Below are 26,029 nucleotides of genomic sequence, written 5' to 3' on the forward strand. Positions count from 1 at the left end.
GAAGCTCTCCATGATGCATGTCATTATTTTATAAATCTTTTTTTTCTTTTTTTTTTTTTTTTTTTTTTGAGGATCTCATTATCAGAGACCAATTGGAAACTCCATTCTCTCTTCATGTTTTAGAGAGATCTTCTTGGAGGTCCATTTTAAAATATTTTCTTCTAGCATACTGAGTAACAAACTCTGCTGTTTTGAATCGTCTGTACATGGAATATGAAGATGATGATGATGTATCTTTTGCCAAATGGATGAGCAGCTTCTGGGGCCACAGCTGGACTGATGAAAATGAGAAAGAATTAAGAAACCATAGGGAACGCCGAGCCCAGAAAATCAGAGATCGAAGAACCTCCCTGCCTTGTCCAGTAAGTTATTGCTGCAGAACAGAAGTGGGGAAATAAAGGAAAGGAATTGGTCAACAGTTATTTTTAAAGACTTCATTGATGTGGCCAAGTTTACATGGCTTTAAATGAATTTAATTTAATTTGTTTTTCTTTCCCTGAACTCATTTGAGCTTTTGCTGGAGAGAGACAGCCTAAATCTTCCTACTCTGAGACAGGAAACCAGCAATGTTTTCTGCATGGACACAGTGCCTTAGGAGCAAAGTCTTGACTATAAAGCTATTGAAGGGAAATAGTTGAGTGTAGTCACCTTGAAGCTCAAAGATAAATAGAAGCAGTTTTTGTCTTCAGCATGACAGTAGTCTCCAGTTTTTGCTGGGAGTATTACTATTAATTATATACTGGTATAGGTATACAGTTCTTTATGTTACCTCTTGTGCACCAATAACCAGGAAGTAGCCCTTCATTCTAAATTTCTTCAAGGCCAAAAATGTATTGGAAATGTCTTGGGCTATGTGTGTGGAAGGGTGGTGGGAAGAGGATGAACTTTTTTATTTTTAGTCCTGGGTTCCCCAATATGTTTTAGGGAATTTAAGCTTATTTTCCTCTTCTATTCTTAGGAAATGTGAAGAATACCTAATCCATTCAAGTATCTTTTAGACCTGTATCACTTATCAGATAATGACCATGACAAATTTACTTAATTTTTCTAGGCCTCAGTTTTCTTATTTGTAAAAACTGAGATCAGACTGGATGATTTCCAAGTTCCTTTATAGCTCTATCATTCTTTGATTCTGTGAATCTAAGCTCCTGTAAATTAACATATTCAACCTTGGTTACAGTGGAGGCAGTTATCACAGTTTACATTAAAAAAAAAAACCCTCCTTTTTATTTTTTGTGAATTTAATGACATTAACAAATATGAACATCTCTTTATACAAAGAACTAAAAAAGACTATTGTGTGAGAAAGCATGTGTATGGATCTTGTTAAACTCTTTAGCTGCAATAGTCAGATTTTTCTAACATTCTTGACTTTGAGAATACATCTTTCTTTTCCTTTATGTTTTTTTTTTTTTAATTGTAGTTATAAGGAGTAGAGAGGCCAAAAAGGAGGGAGATTCGAATATTTTTGTATTTTTATTTCATATTCTTCAATTTTAGCATGATAGTTGCAACATTGGCATATATAGTTATGTCCCTTTATGAACATCCTTTTATTCTCTCTCCCTTTTTAATGATGCATCAATTAGATTATGGTATAAAATATTCTTAATGTCCTGTTTTAGCCTTTTGACTAATATATTATCAATATTTTATGTGTTACTATTCATTAGAGATAGTGGTCTATGGGTTCCTTTCTTTGTCTCTCCCTGATTTAAGCAACAGGATCATCTTAGATGCAAAGCAGGTGGCTGGGAGGATTCTTTCCCTCCCTATTTTTGCAAACAATTTATGAACTATTATAAATAATTATTCTTTTAAAGTTTGATGGAATTTACTTGTGAATCCATCTGGTCCAGAAATTTTTTTCTTCTCTTACTCTTTGGTAGTTTGTTCAATTTATTTTTCTGAGATTGGGATTTTAAAATTATCTGTACTGTGAACTTTGGTATTTTGTATTTTTATGAATATTCTTCCACTTAATTTAATTAATCAGTTTTTTGGCTTATTTATATGACAGTTTATTTGACATTTTGGTTTATTTTTATGACAGTTTTATTATTATGTATATCATAATATTATGTATATATCATAATCATTTTATTATTAGTTTCTAGTTTTTTCTCTTCATTTATTGTAAATTGTTCTTTTTAAAATTTTTATATTGACAACTAGATTTTTTAAATTAACAAGTTAATGATTTACCTATTTTTGTGAGTTTTTTAAAAATGAATCCCTAGGTTCATTAGCAATCTTTTTTTTTTTTTTCCAATTTGGCTTATCTCCTTTGATTTCAAGAAATTTTATTTTTATATTTGACTATGGTTTTGTTTTATTGCTTTTATAATTATTTTTAGTTGCATGCCTAATTCGTTGTTGTTGTTGTTGTTTCTATTGTGGGTTTTTTAAAAATGAAAATGTTGAGAGATGTAAATTTTCCCATCAAGATTATCCTGGCTATATCCCAAAATCTTTAGTATATTTTCTCTTTATTTCATTTTATTTAAAGAAATTGCTTATTGCTTGTATGCTATATTCTGGAATCCTTTTTCAAAGGCCCTTTAAAATTATTATACATTTTTTAAAAATTATGATGTTTGTTGTATTGCCATCAGTGAAGTATATGTTGAATACTTCTACTTTTCAGTATTTGTTTATGAGATCTTTATATCCTAGTACAGTTAATTTTTGTAGAGGAAAATATCTATATTCCTTTTTATTTTCATTCAATAATCATCAGGGATCTATTATATCTAACTTTCCTAAGATTCTATTCAGATTTTCAATTTTTTAATGTTTATTTTTGGTAGATTTTTCTAGGTCTAAAGAAGGTACCATCTATTCTTCTTTCTCTATTTGTTTCTCCTTATAATTCAATGAACTTTTAAGTACACAGATTGCTATGTCATTTATTGCATATATGTTAAATATTGGTTTTATTTTATTATTTGTGGTACCTTAAAGCATATTTTCCCTTCTTATCTCTTGTAATCAAGGCTATTTTATTATTTCTTTCCAGAGAGAATGATTGTCATTCCTTTCATTCACCTGAAGGAAAAAAAAAATTCTGATTCCACTTCTTCTTTTAGTCCTGTGTGAATTTTTATGCTTCAAGTTTGTTTCTTATTGGATTCTTATTTTTAAACCAGTTTCCTGACCTCCTCCAAATTAGAAGTGGTTTCATCCCATTCTAATTCATAGTTATTATTGTTAATCAATTATTTCTTTCTATCACAACTACTTATATATTTTCCTTTTTTTCTCCTCCATCTGACCCCCTCTTTATAAAGAAGACAGGGTTAAACAAGAAAAGGAAGCTAACATTCAGTAATTGAAATGGTTTACTTCTACTCCTCTGCCCTTTGTTCACCAAGCCCAGACCTCTACCTTTAACTCTTATACTTTCTTTTAAAATCTACTTTTTATGTTTATTACCCTCCCCCCCCCACTGGTGAAATTTATTTTATTTGTGTTTATTCCCTTACTATCCCTTTTATACTTGTGACATATGATCATGAGACTTAACTTCTGGATAACTAATAACTTTTATTAATTATAGCGCATGAATCATTAATAAAAGGATGGGCATTTGGCTGTCTCATAAATCAAAAAAAAATTGGGGGGGCTGCTGAATGCTTATAAATTATTTTTTGGGAAAAGGGGGGGATGTACCTGAGGGTGGAAATCAATACTGATTGGTTAATAGTCAATGAGGGGATGGACATATTAATGAGGATGTGGGCAAAAAGTCTTCAGCTCTTCCAGCAGAGAGCAAGATCTAATCAGGAGATTCGGCTGCCTCTGGGCAAAAGAATCAATCCTTTCCTAGACCTTGCTCTTTGGTTTTTCCTTTCATAAACTAGATAATCCTAATTTCCAAGGTCAAATTGGAGCCTATTTCCTAAAGGCAAAATCTTGCTTAGACTGTATTTCTGTTTGTAAGATCACTTAGTTGGGTGGATTCCACCTGAGATTGAAGAGCATGTACCCTCGAGGATTTGAGCAATCTCTTCTATCAGCAATGTCCTTCAGAAGCTGGCTGAATAATTTACAAAGGGTTGATTTCTGAATAAGGAAATAGAAAAGGGGAAATCTTAATCTCAATTATAATTGGTTATTAATATGAGAGAAGTAATTATTTCTCTCATACATCATTCTTTCCTTCCCCTGTCTCTGCCCTAATATCTTTGTTTCTTGCTCCCTTTTCTTTCCTCTTTTAAGACTAACAAAATAGGACAATCCCACACCAAGTCCTATATTTGACTTTTTAAAAATCCTTGTTATCCTTAAAGACATTAGGATTTTGAAAGGATATATATATATATATATATATAATTTTTTTCCCCCCTCACTAGAAGATGAGCATTCGATTATCCTTCCCATTGCTCAAATGTATTTACTTTTCTAGGTTTCTTTTGCATTTTGTGTTTGCCCTTAAAAAGTTCTATTCAGCTATGGTCTTTGCATCAGGAATCACCAAGTATGATGACCTTTTCTTAGTGCTTACCCTTCCCATTTGACAATGGAAACCACTATCTCTTAATCTCTCCTCTTGGAGTTTTAGCGATACCACACTCCTCATTCTCCTCTTACCTGCTGGACAGCTCTTTCACAGTCTTCTTTGCTGTCTCATCATACTTATCACATTCCTCCCAACCCCCACTCTCACACAACTGGTTATTATTTCAAGGTTATTTCTATTCTCCTCTTCCTCTACACTTTAATTGTTGATACATTGAACTATACAGCCCCTGTCTCTCCCCTAGGATTCAGCTTTGCATTATTTATTGCCTAGCCAACATTTTCACTAAATGTCTGAAGATACCATAAAATTAACACGTCTAACACTGAACTAATTATCTTTCCTTCTAACCCTTCCCCACTTCCAAACTTCTTTATTTCTGTCAGAGGCATAACTATTCAAAAAATCATAAAAGAAAACTGACCAGATCTATTAGAATCATAAAAAATTGTGGGGGGGAAGGGAGGGAGAAAGAATGCACTAATCACCTCCTGAAAGAGAAACCAAATTGAAGTCACCCAATAATGCTCTCCCAGTTTCCCAGGATTCTAATCTCAGAATTAGCCATTTCTGCTTTCACAACATTACTCCCCAACTCAATAAACTCTAAACTCCAATAGCTTCTTCTTATCTGTAGCATACAATATAAAATCCTTTTTAGCTTTTAACATTTTACAAAGTCTGTTCCCAATTTATCTTTTTAACTTCTTTAAACGAGATGAGGTGAGATCTTTCAAAACAGTTGTGAAAATCGAGTAAGGTTTCATCTATTTCAAAGTTTGAGTAGGCCTGAAGGACTTTAAGCATTAAGTCAAGGGCATACTGAAGCCCCCTCCCTGCTATCCTCCTGAGGACATACTTGAGTCCCCTTCTTGCTATCCTCCCTATTTCAGTCAAATATGGGCAACTATGTACTGGTCGGTGCTTCCTCCCTTCGATTGTCTGCTCGATGGGTGAGACGCCCGATTCTCACGAGAACGTATAATAAACTTTGCTTTGCTTCTAGAGATCTCCAACTTTTTTTATTAAATGCTGTCTGAACCACACATCTTTATACATTACTCTCTCTCTTGTGCTTTACAATCTAGGAAAACTAGTGTCTTGGTTTCTCACATACAATGCTCTATCTTCAGGCTGTCTGACATGCTTGGAATTTACTACCTCCTTCAATTTTAATTCTGCCTCATAAAATCCTTCTTTCTTTTGAGATGCAATTCAAGCATCATTTTTTGTATGAAAACTTTCCTGAACTTTCCAACAGTTAACACCCTCCTTTGTTAACCACTGTATGTTCAGAAATGGTGAGGGGTCACCATTTAATAAAAAAAAGCTGGAGAGAGCTCTTGCAAGCAGGTAATGGAAGGGAGGAAGCACCTCCTGTGGGCAGGGTTAACACTTCAATCCCTAACGAATACACCCCTTCCCACCACTGACCCTCATCCTCATTGGCTGAGGGTCTCACCTTCTAAACTCGGAAACTACCCAAGAAATTGAACTTGACCAATAAGTACATAGTTGCCCATATTTGATTGAAATAGAGAGAAAATGATGTCATGGGAGGATAGCAGGAAGGGGATTTAGGTATGCCCTTGGATCAATGCTCAAAGTCCTTTAGGCCTACTCAAACTCTGAAGTAGATGAAGCCTTACTTGATTTTCACAACTGTCTTGAAAGATCTCACCTCATCTAGTTCACCACTATACATTTAATTACTTTCAATATATTTGTATTTATGTACCTTATATATTATAAATTTATATATGTACTTGTTTTTGCAAGTAAAATGTAAGTTTGAATATTTTCCATTTTAGTAAAATCTATCATTCCTTTTGTAGGATTATATATTTTTTCATGATAAATTACTCTTTTTTTTTTTTTTATAAGTCTTTATCTTTTGCCCTTTGGTATATTGTATTCTAAGATTTTTCTCTTCTTTAATTATTGCTGCTAAGTCTTATATACTTTGGTCTATGGCTTATGGTAAACTTTTTCTCTCTTGGCCAATTCTAGTATTTTTTTTAAGACTTGGAAACTTTGGATTGTTAGCATTATTGGATGACTTCAATTTGGTTTCTCTTTCAGAAAGTGATTAGTGTATTCTTTCTCCTCCCACAATTATTTTTATGATTTTAATAAATCTGGTCAATTTTCTTTTATGATTTCTTGAAATACATTTTGTTTATTTCATTTTCTGTTTGGTCATTTTTTTTTTCAGGAAATCTGAAGATTCTTATATTGCTTCTCCTTAACTAGTTTTCTGAGTCTGTTGTTCTTAATTGTAGACATATTTTCTTCTAATTTTTTTTTCAATCTTTTGACTTTATTGTAATATTTCTTATTGTCTCTATTAGTCATTAAGTTGTTTGTTCCATCTTATTTTTTTATTGAGTCAACTACCTGAATAAGCTTCTTCTTTTTTTTTCTCCTAAATACTCATTTTCTAGTTTTATTTTTTTAATCTCTTGTTTTATTTCTTTCAGGCACTCTTTTAGTCCTTGCAGTAAGCCATTTTTCTTCTCCTGAGGCCCACAATGGATAGAATGCTGGGCTTAGAGTTAGGCAAACCTGAGTTGAAATTTGGTCTCAGATACTTGTTAACTTTCTAACCCTGGGAAAGCCACTTAACCACTGCCTGTCTCAGTTTCCCCAAATGTGAAATGGAGATAATAACAGCATCTACCTACCAGCATTATTATAAGGAGTAAACGAGATACTATTTGTAAAACAGTACAGTGTCTGGAACATAGTAGGTGTTTCTTTCTTTCTTTTTCTCTCCTAGTTTGTGGGCTTTTCCAAATTCAAAATCTTTCTTTCTTTCTTTCTTTTTTTAAGCATATGTTCTTGGTTTGGAATTTTGTGCTTGGGATATTTACCATATGATGCTTTGGGACAGGCTGAATGGGACAAGTAATCTGGATGCTGTGGCTTCTATCTTCCTCAATGGGGTGTCCTGTAGTAGACCTTGCCTTTCTTGTCTTTTCTCTTATAGTGGTCCACAGCAAGCTCTGGCCAGAGCTGACCTGGCTCTGTCTCTTATTGGAAAGTACTCTCCTAGTACTCTGAGACATACACACCAGGTTATACACCTTGCTCGATGGCCCATAGGTCCTGGTTTTATCCTTTCTTCTATTTTTGACTAGCCAGGATTAGAATATGGCTCCAGTTTCCCTCTTTAGTGGCACTTGACCTGACTTGCCAGCTGCCTCCCCACTTTTCCCCATCTTCTGCTTCTGGTTCCAATATGGAATCAGGTCTCTAAGGGATCTTGTGCTGGTTTTTTTCTGTCTTCCTTCCCCTCCCCAGCTGCAGGGGTTTCTATATTTACCTGAATTTGAACTAGGTTCCCTCGCTTTGCTTCTCTCTGTCAACCTTCACAGCTTGCATTTATGTAGCTATGTTCAGTTTATGTGGTCTGGTAGATATCATATTAGACTTCCTCAGTTTCCTTTTTTTTTTTGTAAAATTTGTAAAATTTTGTAAACTTTGTAAAATTGGGAATGGTAATAGCATTAGTCTTAAATTTCCTATTCTGAGGATCAAATGAGATAATATATTTAAGTGCTCTGCAAATCTTAAAGCTCTATATAAATGTGAGATATTATTACAATTATTCTTTTTTTTTCCTCATCTTATATTTTATGAGGTTCAAAATGGAAATGGTTTTAAGACAAACTACTATGCTACCATTACTATTTTATGTCTTGTGTCTGATAGACTACTAATTTTTTTAATTGAATAAATATATGGGTTATAAAACCTTGTTTAAATAATCTTCAAGACAACTCCAGTAGCCAACTAGACAATAGGTATGTAATTTATCCCATTCCCTTGGGTTTTTTATTTTTTCATTAGATCTGTACTTTGAGAGCTTTTCATTCCATGGACTTTGGAAGTTATGTATGTTTGGTTTGGCAACATCTATTGTAAATGTTCCTAAATTTTTATAAGTTGACATTATTTGGGCAATTTGCAGTAATTCGATCTGTAATCATGAGCTGTCTATTGCTCTCAGTGATGTTTTAGGGTTTTCTTTTTTTGTGTGTAGTATAGGAATCTGTTTTCTGCTATATCATGAGGTCTATTGATTGTTTCTTTCAAGATAGTTAATAGGGCATAAATTTTTATATGTTATTCAATTTCTACTACTTCCTTGAAAAACCTTCACAGAACAAATCTGAGTTTCTTTTTTCTTTCTTTCTTTCTTTTTTTTTTTTTTGCTGAGGTATTTGGGGTTAAGCAACTTGCCCAGACTCACACAGCTAAGAAGTGTTAAGAGTCTGAGATCTGATTTAAACTCAGGTCTTCCTGACTTTAGAGCTGGTGCTCTATCCACTGTGCCACCTAGCTGCCCCTAAATCTGGGTTCTTAAGATAATGAACTTTTAATTTCTGGTAGCAATGTTTTTATAAACAAATCTATATGACAACCATTTAAATCTGTTTCTTTGTTGACATATTGTTGGTTGAGTGCATGTAGATGTTATCCAAAAAGAGCATTTTTGTTCCATTTTTGAATATTACTTGTTTCCTAGGCTCCACCTGGAAGCAAACTAATATCAGAACATCATTAGTAAACCAAGTAGCATATATCTATTGTTAGCCTTTACTATTGGGAAATGGTGTCCATTTATTTCAGAAGCATTTCTGAAATAACATCTATCAGTCTTCTTTCTCTTAAAAAAAAATTTTTTTTAAGCATGCTAAGGGGCTGGCCACTGAGTAATCCATTCACAAAGTGATGCTAATTCAATTCCTAAGTGGAAGATGCTAGGAGTCTGCTTCTGAGAAAGTGATGGCTTATAGCAAGTGCATTAGAGAGATTATGGTGCATGTATAGAACTTCTGAAAATGGTTCTGTCTGCTAATCATATGATAAACAAGAACCATTTTGAATAACTGGGGTGGTATACAAAAAGTTCAAATGAGCAAAGCTGTTTTGACTTTTCTTTGACTTCTTGATGGATAGCACCTTATAATAGAAAAAACTGTCTAGAAGAGGCCTCAGTACTTCTCCCCAGCCAAGGCTATCATGTGGCTTCATATAGTCCTCAGTTCTTCACTTGCCTTGGAATTTCTCCTTCCTTCTCTTTTTTCTTTCCTTCTTTTTTCTCCTTCATTCTCTCATTCTTTTGTTTATTCATTCCTTTGTTCCTTTCTTTCTCCCTCCCTTTTTTCTTCCTTCCCTTTCCTCCCTCTCTTCCCTCCTCCCTTTCCTTCCTCCCTCTCTTTCTCCCTTTTCTCCTCCCTTCCTTCCCTCCCTCTCTCCTTTTCTTCCTCCCTTCCTTCCCTCCCTCTCTCCCTTTCTTCCTCCCTCCTTTCCCTCTTTCTCTTTCTTCCTTTCCTTTCCTTCCTTCTTTCCCTCCCTCCCTCTTTTCCCTTTCTCACTCCTACTCTCCTTTTTCTTTCTCCCTTCCCTCCCTTCTTTCTGGCTCTTCCTTCCTAGCTTCCCTCCCTCATTTTCTTCTCTCTTTCCTACCCTCTTTTCACTCCTTACTCCCTCTCTCCTTTTCTCCCTTCTTCCTTCCCACCCTTGTTGAAATACATGGGGGCCACTTGACAGTGGCTGCTGGAGATCCAACCCAGAATGGATTTCCTCTTGTGAGAGGATGATGCAAGGAGACTGAGAGGCCGTTACATTCTCTGACCTCTCTCCTCTTCCCTCTGCCTCCAATTTATCTCATTCTCAATCTGCAACACCTGGGTCACCAATGGCTGCCCTACAACTCCTTCAAGTGTTATGATTCACAGCTGTGGAGGCTCTCAGAGAATTGACCTGTCCCTTAACACTCCCTTCTTCCCTTCTCTCCTCCCTCCCTCCTTCCCTTCCTTTTCTTCTTTTCTTCCTTCTCTCCTCCCTCCCTCCTTCCTTTCCCTTTCTTCCTTCTCTTCTCCCTCCCTTCTTTCCCTCCCTCCTTCCTTCCTTCTTCCCTTCCTTCCTTCTTTCTTCCCTTCCTCCCTCCCTCCTTCCCTTCTTTTCTTCCTTCCTCCCTTTCCCTTCTTCTCTCCCATCCCTCTTTTCCTGCCTTGCTTCCTCCTTCTCTTTCTCTATCTTTCTTTTTCTTTCTTTCTTAGATGAAGGAAGTAGTGGGCAACATTTTTGTGAATTTGAAAAGGTCATGATTGTGAGCCAGCTGAGAGTCTAGAAGTCTTAAGAGACCAATCAATGCCAGGTGGTATTGATGCCTCAACGATTAAGGAATGACCTTCAGGACCCAGCTTAGGGGTAGCTGAGATGTAAACTCATACAGCAGCAATGCTGCTTTTGGATCTGAACTCAGTGGAACTATTATGTAGAAATTACCAAATCTGAACACATTCCCTAGAGATTGCAAGGGTAAAAGCAAGACTGTGCCCTTATGCCCCTGAGGAATTAGGGTGAAATGGTTGTACTTCTGTTTTTTCTCAGTCTTTGAAATAAATATCCCTTTGTAAAAGCTAATTGATTGAGGCAGCTAGGTAGCATAGTGGATAGACTTCCTGGCCTGACCATCTAACCCTATTTGCCTCAGTTTCTTCATCTGTCAAAGTGAGATTGAGAAGGAAATGGCAAACTACTTCAGTATCTGTGCCAAGAAAACCACCCAAGGAGTCATGAAGAGGTAGATAGAACTGAAATGATAGAACAGCAACAACAAAAAGCTAATTGAGGATAACTGGTTACTAGACCTTTAAAGTACTAAGCAATGATAGCTAACAGGATGAGGAACATTCCTGGAATGTTCAGACTAATAGTATTAAAGACACCCATCCCCTCATGGATTTCCCCAGAACCCTGATGGAAAGATGTAGCCTGCCCTACTCCAAAAGAGTGAAGATGAAGAGAAAAACTTATGAAATGTGGGGATTATTAGGAAAATACCACACTATATTGTGCATGTTCATTTTTACATATTTTGATGTCTTAGTTATAGTCAATAGTTCAATCATTGCAATTAATGGTAGATAAAAATGTGACGAGTCCTGCTTCAGGTATTTACAACACAAATGAAATTAATATATTTGGCTTTTAATAAACAACACTAAATTCTGTAATTAGTAGGCAAAATGGATTTTTTTTTTTAGAAAGTGATTTAACCAAGTAAAATAGGAATTCATGGCATCCATATAATGACCTAAAGCATTTTAGGAAACATGGTCTCAATAGAGAGAAAAAAACATCTCTCTTGGAATGTATTCAAGCAATCTTATCCTTCATTATCTCTTTTTTTACTTAATTAATTTATATTTAACAAGTCAATCAATGTCTTCCCTCCCCTCACTGGATTAATATTACCTACTTCTTTCTTGCTTACCAGAGATGTTGTAAGAAGAAATGAAACTTCTGTGTGCTAAAGGTTTTGTACTCCTTGTGAAAAGGAACTCAACAAATCAATCAACTAATTAATATTATCCCCATTTCCTATAACTTTATCTTTTCCCAGAACTGATCCATTTGAGGTACAAAGGATATTCGATTTAGAGCCTGCAGGGATTTAGAAACCATCTACTCTTTTTTTTTCTTCTTCTTTTTCTGTTTCCCTCCCTCCATCCCCCTCCCCTCTGTTATTTCCTTTCCTAAGTGTTCTTTTCTAGCATTTGATTATATTTCTTTCTGTTCTTAGGAAATTTTGTTTGTTTTTCCTTTATGGAGAAGGAAACTGAGGTCAAAGAGATAAAGTAATTTGCTTAAGGTTATGCAACTAGGTAAACGGCAAAGCCAGAATGTGAAGCTAGAATCTCTGAATCCAAATGCTTTATTTCCAGACTCTTCCTCCTTTAAACTATAAATAACTTGCCATCTGCTTCATCACATACAAAGGAAGAATTTGCTATCAGCGATCCATTTACATGTTGCATACTTCTATCTAAAGCAAAAGTCTTAAAGCTTTATGAGCCTCATGAGCTATCCTAAACCATTGTAATAGATTGAGTATATTTAGCAGGCAAGGACATGTAATACCTTGGGCAGTCATTGGTTACCCTGAGGAAACCCTACTCTCTGGCAGAACTCATTGTAATCTGCAATTGCAGCCAAAACGAACAAAGAAATTTTACTTCACAGGCTTGGTGACCTTTATGAAATCAAAACAAAGGAATATGAAGCTCGCTTCCCTATTTGTCTGCTTCCTCCCTACCCAGTGACATACTGGTGAATTGAGAGAAACCATAGAATGGATCAAGAAAATAGAATCAAAAGGGTTTAATCATTTCTGCAAACTAGCAGTGCTTCTGTTCATTCTTTCAGCCCTATAGTCATGTCATTTTAGAGTTAGCAAAATCATTGGTAAAGAAATTTAAAATTTCTACTAAAAACCACATTTTAAATCACTCTGTATTGATTTGTAGTTTCTAGACTTAGTGGCATCATGCATTATGCCAGATGAAAATTCTGAATTGGGGTAGAAATACTGAACTCCTTTATTTGTAATTTTTCTGGATATATAATACTTTTCAGTAACTGATTTAGAAGTTGGTGAACAGAATTATATATTTTAAGGAAATTTTCCTGCTCTATTGCCACCAGGAAAAAGTCAGTTTTTTTTTTTTTTTTTTTTTTTTTTTTTTAATTATACCCTTTTGGACTGAGGAAATTGAGGATACTAGAACAGCAAGTGGGAGTGATAATTGAGTGAACCACACCGACTCCATCTTGTGATTCAGTTTTGGAGCTAGCTCAGTTTCCTTTCCATTCAATTATGCGTCTAGTTCAATTTCTGTTTTGTGAGAAAAAACTATTCAATTATGGGAATTGTGAAAGGACTTTTTTTTTGCATTATTTGAACTAATCCCTATGTGGTTGGGAAACTAGGACTACCTCTACTTGCTGCTTAGATTCCCTTAGCTAAGGATCTAGGTTATGGTAACCAGAAACCCAGTCAGATCTGAAGATTGATGCAAGAAATTTTCTTATAATTCTACATCTCAAACAACACACACACACACACACACACACACACACACACACACATGTGTTTGTTCTCCCCTTCCCAACTTGGAAAGTCCCTAATTTTTTCTCCAATTAGATATTAGAAAACTTAATTTTGTATCCTGGTTAATGGTTTACTTTTAATTAATTGGTCTTATTTAATTAGTTGCTTTTAATACATAAAAATCTGTCTCCCTGTGTCCTGCCCTAAGCTTAGGAGGTCTTATCTTAATTTGTTATTCAGCTGGCATGTATTGTTTAATAAATTGATATGTTTACAAATTCAAACCTTTATTTCCTCAATCATTTCATCTTTTACCCACCACAGAATGCATATTCAATTCTGACTCAACAGACAGTTTAAAAGCTTTGTTTTACCAACAGTAAAGGAGAGAAAATAGTTACAGAATCTATGCCCACACTTTGAAGTAGAAGAGCTTTTATTCTCTCCAGCTGGAAGCTGGTTATTCCAAGCATTCATGTAGTTTTGGCACAAGGCAGAAAAGACTGCACATTCTCTAGGGACTGAACTCCTCCTCTTGGCTAGTTCCTCATTACACATTATTTTCCGAAGGGAATTCAACTTAGAGGGATCCTATCATTTAAAAATTAGGGCTACAGACTTCTGGGGACAGAGCCAAGATGGTGGAGTAGAAAAAGCACTCAACTGAGCTCTCCCAACATTTTTCTACAAACAACTTTGAAATAATATCTCACAAACTGAATTCTGGAGTAGAAGAGACAACAAAAGATCACAGTGAGACATTCAGCCTAATACAATGTAAGAGTTTGGAAAGAGAGCTTTATGACATGTGGAAGGAGGCTGCTCTGGAGCTCATATGGATGAAACCCCAATGGAGGATTAAGTGGTGGTAACAAGCAAGAGCAGCTTTGGGAACTCGCAAGCCAGAGATGGTAAGAAGACGTGGCAATTGGTCACAGATTACAAGGGACCCAGATGCTAGTACTTTATACTGGACCATATACTTTTTGGCAACTCCATTGCCTATACTCACTTCAGAGTCATAATTCAAGGCAGAGAGGAGAATTTTGGTCAAGAGGGAGTGGGGGCTCTGAGGGAACTTCCAGTCCCAAGGGATTAGAGATACTGAGAAACAGTATCATCTCCAGTCCCAAGGTAGCGGAGGTCCTTCCTTGGTAAGGATTAGATAATACAGATCAGGAAAGTAGTGATCACCCTTCTCCCCAGATCACACTTTTATGGAAGCACCAAAAACTTATACACTTTCTTACCTCCCCCCCCAAAAAAACCCCCCACCTAGTTATGAAAAAAAGTAGTGTGAAAAAACCTGAAGCTTATGACAGTATCACATTATCCTCTTCCCTACTCTCACTGTGAACAAAACCCAACATTAACATAAAATCACATATGTGTGGGGAAATGAACAAACCAACAAAAAAGAACCCGACCATAGAAATCTAATTTGAGGACAGAGAAGATCACAAGTTCAGAAGAAGATAAATAGTCAAAACATCTGCAAACAAAGCCTCAAAAAAAAAAAAAAAGTTAATTGGACACAAGTCCAGCATGAATTCCTGGAAGAAAATGATTTTCAAAATAAAATAATAGCAGGAGAGGAAAAGTTAGATAAAGAAATGAAAGCAAAGGAAAAAAATTATGGAAAGATTATGAACAGTTTTGTAAAAGAGGGACCAAAAATATTGAAGAAAACAACACATTAAAATAGAATTGGTCAAATGAAAAAAGAAATAAAAAAGCTCACTGAAAAAAAATAATTCCTTAAAAATTAGAATTGAGAAAGTGTAAGATGAGTCCATAAGACATCAAGAAACAACAAAACAACAAACCAAAAGAATGAAAAGTAGAAGAAAATGTGAAATATCTCATCAGAAAAAAAAAAAAAAAAAACCTGACCTGGAAAATGGATTGAGGAGAGAGAATTTAAGACTTATTGGATTACCTGAAAGTCATGATCACAGAAAAAGCTGAGACGTATTTTGTGAAATCATCAAAGACAACTTCCCCAATAGCTTAGATCTAGGGGATAAACCATAAATTGAAAGAATTCACCAATCACCCAGAAAGAAATCTCCAAATAAAAAGTCCTGAGAATCTTATGAGCAAATTCCAGAATTTCCAAGTCAAAGAGAAAATACTTCAAATAGCCAGAAAGAAACCATTTAAACACTATAGAGTCACACTTAGGATCACAAAAGATTTAGCATTTGCCACATTGAAAAAAGCAAAAGGCTTGGAATATAGTCCAAAAGGCAAAAGAACTGGAATTGCAATCAAGAATAACCTGTACAGCAACCCTGAGTATAATCTTTCAAGGGAAAAAATAGTTTAATGTAATAGAGGACTTTGAAACAATACTGATGAAAAGATTAGAGTTGAGTAGAATATTTGACTTACAAATACCAGACTCAAAAGAGACATAAAAAGGTAAACATGAAGAGAATAATTGATAAGATACCTTTCTATATGAGAAGATGATATGTCTTCTAAAAGCTTTATCATTGTTAGGGAAGTTGAAAGGATTCTACATAGAAAGAAGGTGCAGATGTGAGTTGATTATGTTGGGATGATGAAAAAAATTGATAAGCAAAAAAGGTATGTTCTGGGAGAAAGGGCAGAGAGAAGAATAATGGGGAAAATTATCTGACAAAAGAGGCATACCTTTAGGAAGAGCTTTTACAATGGAGGGGGAAATGGTGGGAGAGGCAATGCTTGAACCTCACATTTAAATTAGGTTGAAAAAGGAAAATACACATACATACTTAATTGATAATAAAAATCTATCTTCACAGAGATGTAAGAGAAGATAAAAGATGCTGAGTGTGTGTGTGTGTGTGTGTGTGTGTGTGTGTGTGAGAGAGAGAGAGAGAGAGAGAGATAAAAGGGAAGTCAGGTAAAAAAAGCAGTGATCAGAACAGATTTAGAAGTGAGACAGGATAAAAAGAGAGAAAGAAAAGGATAAACAAGAAAATAGGATAGATGGAAATGCATAGTTAGTAAAAACTGTGAATATGAATGGGATAAACTCATTCATAAAATGGAAGCAAATAGCAGAATGGATTTGAAATCAGACTCCAATATTGGTACAAGAAACATACCTAAAACAGAAAGACACACAGAATCAAAATAAGGAGCTGAAGCAGAATTTATTATGCTTCAGCTGAAGTGAAAAAGACAAGTATCCATTATGATTTGAAACAAAGCAAAAATAAAAATAGACCTAGTTAAAAGGGATAAATAGGGAAACTACATCTTGCTAAAAATCACCATACACATTGAAGTAATATCAGTAATGATCATATGTGCACCAAATGACTTAACATCCAAATTCTTAAAAGTTAAATAAATAGGAGGAAATAGACAAAATTATACTAGTTTCATAGGTAGGCTGAAAAATATAATAAAAGGGACAATTCTACCAAGTTATTTATTTAATACCATATCAAACATCAAATTTTATTTTATAGAGCTAGAAAAAGTTGTAACAAAATTAATCTGGAAGAACAAAAGGTCAAGAATATCAAGAGAATCAGTGAAAAAAAATATTAAGACAGCTTGACAAATCCAGATTTCAAACTATTTTACAAAATAGTAATCTTCAAAACAATTTTGTAATGACTAAGGAATAGAGTGATGGATCTTTGGAATAGACTAGGCACATAATACATATGTAAATAAGTATGTATAGTTGTAAATATAAAGTACTTAGCATGGGAAGGCTTTAATAAATTCTCATTCCCTCCCCCTCTTCTATAATCTATCCTTTTGAATGCTTCTATCTGCCTAAGGTACACTTCGGATCACATCACTCCTACTCTGTACACTTAGGTGATTTCCTCAGTGCTTGGTGAATAATGCATAAATTTATTATTCTGGTATTCAAATCCCAGCATAATGCCTTTTATTTGTCTTTCTAGCCTTAATTACAACCAAATTGGATTAATCTCCCTTAATTCTTTTCATACTGTGTCTCTTCACTGTGTCCTTGCTTTGTGGTTTCAATGAAACAGAACTTAGCTTAAAAAAGCAAAGGTCTCCTATTGCATCCAGGGCATCTTCAGTCATTTCAATCTATATCTGACCACTGGACCCAGATGGCTCTGGAGGGGAAACTGAGGCAGGTGAAGTTGCATAGTCTTCACTCACTTGCATGTCATCAACTACCTGATGTCATGGTCCTCCTTGAGGACAAAAGGCAAATAACAACAGCAACAAATACCATTATAATCTAATGCTTGACAAAGCTATACATCCAAGCTTTGGGAGGTAAAAACTCACTATTTCACAAAAATTGCTTAGGAGAACTAGAAAGCAGTTTGGTAGAAACTGCATACCCAAGCATCTCAAGGTGACCTTATCTCAAGATATGATCAAAATAGACAAATGATTTAGACATAGAGTAATATCATAAATAAACTAGAGGAACATAGAAAACTGTAGCTGTCAGATTTAGAGATGGGGAAGAGTTAGAGGAAAATTGAGAGTTAAAGAGGATTTTAAGAAGTAAAAGACATAATATTGATTACATAAAATTAAAAAGTTATAAAAAATAAGAGCCATTCTCCAGTTAATAAATGGTTAAATGATATGAATAGGCAATTTTTGGAAGAAGAAATCAAAATGATCAATAGTTATATAAAAATGCTCTGAATTACTACTGATTAAAGAAATGTGAATTAAAACAACTCTGAGATACCACCTCATATATATCAGATTGGTTAACATGACAGAAAAGATTTTTCTGATAAATGCTGGAGAAGTTGAGGAAAAATTGGGATATTAATGGATAATTGGAGTTGTGAACTAGTCCAGTTATTCTGGAAAATAATTTGAAACTATGGACAAAGGGCTATACAACTGTTCATACCCTTTGAGCCAGCAATATGACTCTAGGCTTATATCTCAAAGAGATCAAATATAATCTATATACAAAAAATATTGAGAGCAAGTCTTTTTATGGTAGCAAAGAATTGGAAATTGAGGGGATACACATTAATTGGGGAATGGCTGAACAAGTAGTGATATATGATTGTGATGGATTGTCATTTAAGAAATGACAAGTGAGTTGGTTTCAGAAAAATTTGGGATGTCTTATATGAACAGATACAAAATGAAGTGAACAGAACTAGGATAATATTGAGCCCAATAACAGCAATATTGTAAGGATGATCAGATGTGAAAGGCTTAGCTACTCTGATTAAGACAATGATTTAAGACAATTCCATGGAACCAATGATGAAAAATGCTATCCACCTCCAGAGAGAGAACTGATGAACTCTGAATGCAAATTGAAGCATCCTTAAAAAACAAACAAACAAACAAAAAAACCACTTTCCTTATTTTTATTTTTAAATTTTATTGTGTTTTCTTTTCAACATGGCTAATATGGAATTGTTTTTTATCTCTTCACATGTATAATTGTTATTAAATTGCTTGCCTTTTCAAGGAGGGAGGAGTGGAAAGAGGAAAAGAATTTGGAACTCAAATTAAAAAAAATGATTGTTAAAAAATTTTACATATGTTTGAGTAATATTTAATAAAATAAAATGTTTTAAAATAAAGGTACAATAATCAATAGCAATTGTTGATATTTACATGATGTTTTAATGTTTATAAAATGGCTTGTTTTTGTTCTCATTTGATCTCAATTATACAAAATAACTAAAAATAGTAGCTTCTCCCCATAATCAATTGTCATACTTCTTCTGTTCTCCAGAAATCAAATTTAGAAATTCAATAACAACATAAACAAAGTTATCAAACCTAGGGTGATATTTAATACTCTTTTTTAAAAGTCCTTATCAAAACTCTCATTATTTAGAGTTTTTATGTTGTTTATTAGGAAAATGTGCATTGGTGAACACATAGCTTCACTCCTCAAAGCAAAAACTTGTTGGATTAGATTTTCCCATTACCAAGGTTAATCTTGAGAAGTTGCTTATTCATATTCTACTAATAAGGAAGAATAAAGGCTGAATGACAATTCTTGGATATCCAGCCTAATTCCTGAAACAACTTACCTATGCTTCCTCACTGTGGAATGAAATTCTTACTGAAGTGTAAAGTTGTTTCAGAGTGAATTTTGTTGAGCTGACAGCCATTATAGATATTTTGCTTCTGTATTAATATAAAACATTCTCTCTCTTTTCTTTAGACACAGATTGCTTCCCTTCCCACGTCCAATATTCATGGACCCCCCACAGTTGTTCCAGTTTCTGGCCAACCCAGAAGGCATTCCCATGAGGACCATGGATTCCGAGGCCATCATCACATGAGGGCAGGCAAAATGTGCTCTCAGAGCAGTGCATTCCAGGGGCAAATGAAACCCAAAGGCAGATCACATTCCATTCAAGAATTTTCAGAAGACTTTGAGCAGCAGCTCTGCATTAGAACCAAAAGATCAGTCTCGTTAGTAAGTAAACAGGCATTATTTAATATCTGGAACCTTATTCACTGAAAACTAGATCTAAAATCAACTTACTTCTGTTTACCATTGGTTAGTAATGGGATTCTGAATGAATAAATGAGAAAGCATTTATTAACTGCCACCTATGTCTAAAGCACCATTCAATTCTATATTAAATATTAATAGTAAGTTATTATCTTGATGATTATAGGTTTTTAACAGTAAGATGGAAATTTAAGAATACTTTGAAAAACCAAACTTTGTCAACTAATGTCAGTTATTTAAAAAAAATACACATAAAGCAAAGAAAATATAGATAGGATGAAAATTTTCATGTCAAGATAAAGTTATATAAAATTTTACATCATATGCCTAGTTCTTCTACTGTTCAATTCCTTAGAAAAATAATGATTGCTGGAAACTATAAATAGTAATGTTTTAGGCATTTTTTTTTTTTGCCAGTTATCATCACTCACAGTAAGCCTTTTCTTTGCCCTCCATTAAGTATCTACTGGACACTCCTCTACTATAATTGGTTTGCTCATTTCTACTTTTTACAACATGAAGAGAGAAGAAAATTCTCACTTTGTTCCTCTCTGGGATTCAGTCCTAATAGTTAGCAGTTCATGTTAGATTTTGGCTGTTAATCCTTTTCTCTGTGTTTCTAAAATATTGATGCACAAAACATTTAGGGACCATTAATTGGAGACTATTTAGGGAACAGCTTCAGTTCTGAGATGTTCCTGAACAACTTGATGGATATTAAAGAAATACAGAAGAGAGAAGATATGGGAGATAAGACATTCCCTTTGTGGATTTGCATGAATCTAAATCAATAATAATGTCAACAATTAATTATAATAATTAACTTATATTATTAATTAATACAATTGACAAGAATGAGGATAATTAATTTTAATAATTAATAATAATTTTACTAATTACTCCAATGAATTTATAATGTTATGTTAACATTCCCTTCAATGATGCAGGTTGAAATTGTTCATTCCTACTAGTTCTGTGTAAATCTCATTCATCTCTCAGAAGTTCACCTTAGGAAAATCCACCGAATATGCTGAAAGTCTTCTTAAATTTTTTTTTTGAATTATATAAAGATCAATGGAACATATTCCCCCCCACCCCCAACAACATGACAACCCATAATTATTCTACATTTTTCCTCCTCACGAACTTGACAAACATTAAGGAACATAGATATTGTCTTATATAATGAAGATTAGGAAAGAGGACTGTATATAAAGAATGTGACACATTTTAAGGTGTACTCTTATATCCACATGTTGAGATTGCACAATAAAGAGAGCCTTTGGGGAATCATTACTTTGCTGCATAGTACTGACATTCAGAGGTTCACATTTCCTTATCAGATTGGGGACCAACCGTCTCTCTGCCGTAACCTTCTCTCATGGACTCCTACCAACTATTTTTTCACATAAGTGGATTGATTGTCTGCTACTATGGTGCATTTCTCCTAAGCCATCTTTCCTCCTATAATAATAATAGATATTATTGATATGTTGATTTAAAGTTTGCAAGTCACTTTACAAGTATTATCTCATTTCTTCCTCTCAATAACCCTGGGAAGTAGGAACTATTTGTAAAATGGAGAAACTGAAGCATGTAGAAGGTAAAAGACTTGCCTAGAATCACACAGTTAGAAAGCATCTGAGAATAGATATAAACTCCAGGAACAGTAGTTTCTCCACTGCACCACTTAGCTGCCCTTTGGCAGCTAATCTCTTTGGATTAGGCTACCCTCGCTCATGATATAACTGCATTGTGATCAGATTGTCCTTTGTACTTCATCTCTCTTTACCTATCTGAATTTGTCCTAGGTTTCAGGATTACTGATTACAGTTCTAGTCAGAAAGAAAAGTAGGGTGTATTAGGTCACACATGCACTGGGCTGACACATAACAAGATCCCTTTCACTGCTTTAAGATATTTAATCATTATTTTTTCATATGTGCCTAAAATACTATTATATAAATATATAAATATATTTACATTATTTATATATTATGTAAATATATTATATAAATACATATTATAGAATAACTTTTATAATAATCTTAATTTTAGGATGATTTGTTATGAGAGGATTCAGATTTGGAGCCTGATGCATAAGGGCTGTTTTGTTTATTTTTCTACCATGTCTGGTTGCAATGACAGGAGAAATACCAAACATTGTCAGCTGTTGTGGTGACTTTATACCTCTCTGATCCTTCTTTTTCAGGAATCTGAGGATAGAAAGGAAAGAAAAGATAGAGAAAGACTGAGAAGCAGGGCAGAAGCCCATCAGAAAGCAAGGGAAAGAAGGAGATCAAAGGAAAAGGAAGAGGAAGAAGCTACCATGGCAACCCTGAGCAAAAAGAGCCATGAGTAGTTCATTGTTTTCACATGATAACTATATGTAAAGTAGATAAACCTTGTTTGATGAATATTTTGGTTGAGACTGGAGAGTAGTATCTATAAAAGAAGGTAATTACATAGCATTCAGAGTTGGAACCCGGGATAAAAACAAAATAAACCAAAACCCTCAAAGATTTTGTCCACATTTGTTATTCAGCATGTTTTCCCTCTGATATGTTAGTAATCTCCTTTGTTTCTCTTTCAGGAAGAAGAATACCAATGTAATTTTAATAGAGTAGATTAATTCTTGAAAATAGAAATAAAGATATTCAAAGAAATACCAACACCATCTCCATTTAATTGTCTCTCTCATTTTCTCTAATCCTAAATAGGAATCATGTGTATGATTTTAAAGCTGAATGCTTATTGCCTTATTTTTGCTTTAAGAATTAAATCCTGACATTTTTGGACTGTTACTGGGTAAGATATGAGTGTGTAAATGAATACAGGATTGTAAATTTTAATTATATTACAGGATGTGGGTTTGTGGGTCAAAAAATACATAACTGAAGGTATTTGGTGACGCGGGAGTGGTCTTGGAGAGTGTTTCTACTACCTGCATCCTAAGGTAGAGAAGAGAGAAGTGGTATTCAGTTTTCCTAAACTGAAAAGGAAGGATCAACTGTTCTATAGAGAAGTCTGCTTAGTCACTCAAGTGCCCCTTTGGTGGTCAGGGCAAACCTGATTAACCTGATTAGCAAAATACACAGAAATGTATTTACTATCCCAGGGTCATAATGATCCCTGGCTTTCTCATTTAAGAGTGCCTCGGAAAAGACATGCCGTAGGAGAAGGATGTCGGTTACAGAGATCATCCAACGGAGGCAGGAGAAGCAGTTGTAGAAGGAAATAACAAATGCCAAGTGGCGTAGCATTGGTAGGGTGGCAAGGGATTCTAGTCAAAGCAGAAGAGTTCATAATTCAAGCCGTTCCCTGCTACCCATTTTCCAGAGCAATTCTTCAAAGATAAGAATAGCTGATGTCTCAGAACCCCCTCCAGCCACTTGACTTTGTTGTCCTGTGCTAACATGTTAATAAAGTTAGTATCAATCCCATTTTGTTTAGTCACCTTGAACCCACTTGTGTGCTTCCCAGTTGGCAAAGGGTAAACATCATAAACTTTCAAGCTCTCTACCTCTACCCCTGAGGCTATGTGCAGGCAAGGTTTCACTGTCACTAATTCAACTCCTTATTTTCTTTCTTTTTTTTCTTCCTTCTTTCCTTCTCCTCTCCCTTTCTCTCATTTGGGGTTAAGTAATTTGCCCAAGGTCACACAGCTAATGACTAAAGCTAATGACAGAAGGACTCGGGTCCTTCTGATGCTAGGAGCAGTGCTCTATTCATTGTATCATCTAGCTGCCCCTAACTCAAAGCACTTGCCACTTTGTCCTATTACCTATTATATTTTGACACCTTCCCCCCAACTCTGGATGACTCCCATCAGTCTCCTCCATCCCTGCTCTTTACATGCTGCTAAATGGAGCTGGAAATAGTCTGGAAATCACCTGTCTGGCTCCACCCCAGATTTATAATTTAACTATATTTTCATTACAGCAAGGCAATCCTTGCACTCCTCCCTATTCAGGTCTCCATTTCACTCACCACAGCACAAAGTTTCCTCTTTCTTTCTGCAAACCTCTCACAGCATCCTTTTCCCTAACTTCTCAGCTGAGGACCCTATCTCATACTTGACTGGAATAAATCGAATCTATTTGCTAACAGTTTTCTCACATTCTTCAGATAGGCTTTATTATCCCTTCATTCCAATCTTTGATGAAGTAGTCTTTCTCCTGACCAGAGCCAATCCCTTTCCATGTAGTCTTTTTAAAAATAGTTCAGAGATTTTATTCTAATAGCTTTAATTATAGTGCTTGATTATTTAAATAAAGACCAAAAAACAAGTACACAAAACATTTGGCTACCTATTCTGTATCAAAAGAGCAAGTCTGTCTACAATACCAAACAAAACAGCTCTGAATTTTTCCTTGGAGATAAAAGTTTCACACTCTGACTTCTTCAGTGTTTATCAAATTACAAAAGAAAAAAAGAAGTAAAGGTTTTTTAAAATGCCAAATGTGACCTGTGTTATGAAAGGTACTAAAGAACATTTCATACAAATATAGTTAGAGTGATTGTTCCAAAATGGGATTAAATATTTCTAGAATGGAATAATTCCCTTAACTCTCAAATTCAATTCAAATGTATCTTTGAAATATCTCCAACCAGGCTTGGGCTTGGGGCTTGTAGAGAGGCTTCTGGAGTGGCTTCAAACAGAAGCACCACACACAACCAAAATTCAAAGATGTTTTTTGTTTTCAAAATATGTAAAAAAGCTCTTTTTAATGTTTATAACTGTATCCTTTTTAAGAGTTATTTAAATGTGATGGAGAAATAAGCACAGCTTGGCCTGAACTGCAGTATAATTATAAACAGTTAAGAATTGAAAATCTAATCATCTCAATGTACAGCATGTTCTGAACTATAATATCAAAGTTTTTTTTTTCTTAAGAAGCATCCATTTGAATACAAATGCACTATAAAATACTTAAAGATCCAAAGGCATAGTATTTCTTGGATCTCCATTTTAACCATGCAAAATTTATCACCTGTTTAATTTTTATCATCATTTCTCAAGTTTCAAAAGAGAAATTACAATTAAAATGATCTGTTTTCAAGTTGTTACTACAAAACCTACACTAAGCATATTTTTAACTATTAAAAATACACCAAGTTCAAAATAAAAACCAACCACCAAAATGGATATTTATGCAGATCTCATAAGCTAGTAGGAATAGCATTTGGTTCTGCTTTTCTATGTTAACTCCCAGCAGCCCAAGCGTCACTATATATAAAATATTTTTCTAGTACTAAACAGTGTCAATTTTTTTAACAATAAAAAAAAGTTGAATAATATTGCAAGAGGACTGCCAGAAGAGTATGAGAGAGAAAAAAGGGAGGAGGAACATTTGTTTTTCATTTCTGGTTTTGGCATTGGTTGGACAATTAGTCTAATCCTTCATAGAGCCCATCTCTACTATGGTGACATGGGTGGCTTGGATGGACCAGTTTCTGTGATGAAGAGAATGCAGTCTAAGTTATCAGGGATTCCAGCTGCATTCTGGCATAGAGAATATCTTGTTTGTAACAAACACTAATAAAATGGCATCTTTAAGCTCATCTTCTGCCAAAATTCTCATTAGTTCTTCTAGGGTCTCATTCATTCATTCTTAGTCTTTAGTCAACCATTAAAAAATTTAACCCTTGTGTATTCTGGAAATAATGGTGCTATGGTGGTCCTGGCCACCTAAATCCCTCACTAAGAAGCTAATGTTTTTGTATTCTATGGTTTCTACATTGAAACCTATACTGGGAATAGTAATTACTATTTCACCCAGCTTTAGTTTGTTGTTTTTCATGCAGGATTCAGATCAACCATTAGAATCTACATTTCTGTTTTTTGAAGAATCCTTTGAAGAGGTTAGCAAAGATATTTCTCTTCTTCCAAGTGTGATATGTTGAACATTAGTGAAAGAAACCTTCTCATTCATGTACTTCAGGCTTCAGTTCCTGACAGCAGCTATATCATTGCCAGGGCATTGATGCACGTATTGTCAATCTCATCCTTCCTGCCCTCTCCAGGAGATTGTGACCTCTATCACCTCTACTCTTTCTAATTTTCAATCTTTATCTAATGGCTCCTTCCTTGATTCTTTTAACTTACCCATTTCTTCACCAACTTAACAAATTCTCACTTTATCCTACT

The 26,029-nt window shown here is 34.6% G+C and overlaps 1 protein-coding gene and 1 pseudogene across 1 annotated transcript; one reads left to right on the forward strand and one right to left on the reverse strand.

Annotated features, from left to right (window-relative positions):
* Positions 1 to 206: 206 nt before the first annotated feature.
* Positions 207 to 22,240, forward strand: LNP1 (leukemia NUP98 fusion partner 1). Its single transcript, XM_012544488.1, has 3 exons — positions 207 to 362; positions 19,582 to 19,839; positions 22,091 to 22,240. Exons 1-3 carry the CDS (start codon positions 207 to 209, stop codon positions 22,238 to 22,240), a joined length of 564 nt encoding a protein of 187 aa, XP_012399942.1.
* Positions 22,241 to 25,239: 2,999 nt separating this feature from the next.
* On the reverse strand, positions 25,240 to 25,752 carry LOC100921151 (annotated as a pseudogene).
* Between the last annotated feature and the right edge of the window lie 277 nt (positions 25,753 to 26,029).

This window comes from Sarcophilus harrisii, chromosome 3 (genome assembly GCF_902635505.1).
Source record: "Sarcophilus harrisii chromosome 3, mSarHar1.11, whole genome shotgun sequence".
In the NCBI taxonomy this organism is placed as follows: Eukaryota; Metazoa; Chordata; class Mammalia; order Dasyuromorphia; family Dasyuridae; genus Sarcophilus; species Sarcophilus harrisii.

Excerpts from the sequence above, each read along its gene's own strand:
- LNP1 (XM_012544488.1), top strand. The coding sequence starts at position 207 with ATGGAATATGAAGATGATGATGATGTATCTTTTGCCAAATGGATGAGC. Across the intron at positions 363-19,581 it reads GAACCTCCCTGCCTTGTCCA|ACACAGATTGCTTCCCTTCC; the intron begins GTAAGTTATTGC and ends TCTTTTCTTTAG. Across the intron at positions 19,840-22,090 it reads CCAAAAGATCAGTCTCGTTA|GAATCTGAGGATAGAAAGGA; the intron begins GTAAGTAAACAG and ends CTTCTTTTTCAG.